Here is a 2,000-nt window from a genome sequence, read left to right on the forward strand (position 1 = left end):
CATGGTGAGCAGCCCCTGTCGACCACACGCTGGCCCCCAAGGGCAGGGCCGGTACTGTACAGTACTGACCCTCTCCCCATGCTGCCTCCAGGGATTGCCCAGGAGGATGATGGGCCCCGCCAAGACCAAGCCCGTCACTCTGAACGACGGATCTGTGCTTGCCGCCTCGGCTGACCTTTCAGACAAGGTCCCACCCCCCACCACTTCAAGCCCCATGTCATTGAAGCTGCAACCGCCAACCGTGTGAATCCGCAATTGGACGCAGCAACACACCAATATGAAAACCTCGCCTTGCCCCAAGCATCAACACCACCCCGCCACCCTACACCTTCTGAGCCCTGTTTGCTCGTCGACGTTGTTGCCGCAGGGATGGAAAATCAGCTTTGAGAAAACCGAGGACCGGGGCCGTACTTTCACCCGATCCTCCACCCATTTCAGCCGGCTAAGCCAACCCACGATCTTCAAGGTGCGTGTGCCGGGGAGGGCGGCCGTAGTTGTGGGTGCGGGGAGGCTGGGCCTCTGGCACAGCCGCCTGACTTGCTCGCGTTCCCCGTCTGACATGAACCTTGCCATACGTTGTGCCTTGCAGTCATCCTCAGGGATGGGAATGATTGCCCATAGCACGGACGAAACGCTCTACGTCGCCAAGGCAGACGAGGTGAGCCCTGCAAAGCGTGGTGCAGTCCCCACCCAACATCTGGTCCCTCGACGGCATAATCTGACCAGGGGTTTGGCGGCAGGATGCCGCTCATTGGGAGCCTGCAAAAAAGACCAACCTGGAGAATGCTCACAGCGCAATAGACTCTGTGGTCCTGGCTGACGGCAGGCTGCTTCTGGCCTACAACCCCGTCACAGAGGTAGGTGACGAGGCCCGGCTGTACACAGCCCCAGCCCTCAGCCGCCTCACTCATACACACTCATACACACACACACACACACACCTGTTGACCTCGCACTCCTGGCTCCGGCTGATGCTTTCGCAGGGGAGAAGCCGCAGCAAACTGGCAATTGCCGTTAGCACTGACGATGGGCAGACGTTTGAGGACGCGGTGTGGACCCCCCCCCCCCCCCCCCTCCCTTCTCTGTTTCTGCCCACCACGAAACAAGGGATCGTCTTGCGCGCCCCAAAGTTGACACTGGCGGTTGCGTTTGTGGCCCAGATCGTGCTGGAGGAAAGGGATGACATCCCGGAGCCCCCCATAGAGTGCCGGGAGCTTATTTGGGATGGCGTCCACAAAGTGCACGGGTGATGCCCTGAGCTGACCCTGTTGTGTGCTCGTGCTTGCCGGCTCCCGCCACCCTGCCTCTGCCCCTCCGCCTGTGTTTCATCCAACCGGTCTAACCCCCCCCCCCCCCCCCCCCCGGCTCTTCCGACAATACTCAGTCCGGAATACAGTTACCCAGCAATGATACAGGCACGAGATGGCATGGTTCACGTGACCTATACGTACTCCTACACCAGCACTGTTCTGCGATGCTCCGGGCGAGAGAACATCAAACACGTCATCATTGACCCGTCACTCCTGTAGCGGAGCTCGCCCCGGCTTGGCCCGGTCTTCATCGTCAACTCGTGGGTCCATGCGGTCGATGTGGCACGCGCAGCATGTTGGCTCTTGAGGCTCCTGTTCAACTCCGATTGATCCACTCTTATATTTCTCTTGTTAGTCCCCAGTTGGTCGGGGGCACGGTTAGGCTGGCAGTGCCCAGTGCCAGCGCCCCCAGGTTTAAAATTCAAACACAAAAATTCACTATGATAAACAGCAGGCAGGGCGGACCCTGTGGGACAATTTTCAGCGCTGCCATGCTTTCCTGTCGCCGCATGAGTTGGGCTCCCTGCATACGTAGCGCTGGGTAGTGTTGAGGTGTGTCTGCAGCTTTGAGCATCGGCATGCTGTGTGTGTGCGTGTGTGTGTGTGTGTGCGTGTGTGTGTGTGTGTGTGTGTGTGTGTGGTGTGGCATATATTGTCATGCCAACCTCGCGAGAATGCCCGCGCACCAGA

The 2,000-nt window shown here is 59.3% G+C and overlaps 1 protein-coding gene across 1 annotated transcript; it reads left to right on the forward strand.

Annotated features, from left to right (window-relative positions):
* Positions 1–106: 106 nt before the first annotated feature.
* On the forward strand, positions 107–857 carry LOC142355288 (uncharacterized; the record flags this gene model as incomplete). The annotated part of the gene is made up of 4 exons (XM_075407495.1): positions 107–187; positions 368–466; positions 590–658; positions 741–857. Coding segments are annotated over exons 1-4 (366 nt in total), but the record flags the coding sequence as incomplete, so codon positions are not given.
* Positions 858–2,000: the final 1,143 nt, after the last annotated feature.

Source organism: Convolutriloba macropyga, unplaced genomic scaffold (genome assembly GCF_964194025.1).
Source record: "Convolutriloba macropyga unplaced genomic scaffold, txConMacr16.3 SCAFFOLD_6755, whole genome shotgun sequence".
NCBI lineage: Eukaryota > Metazoa > Xenacoelomorpha > Acoela > Convolutidae > Convolutriloba > Convolutriloba macropyga.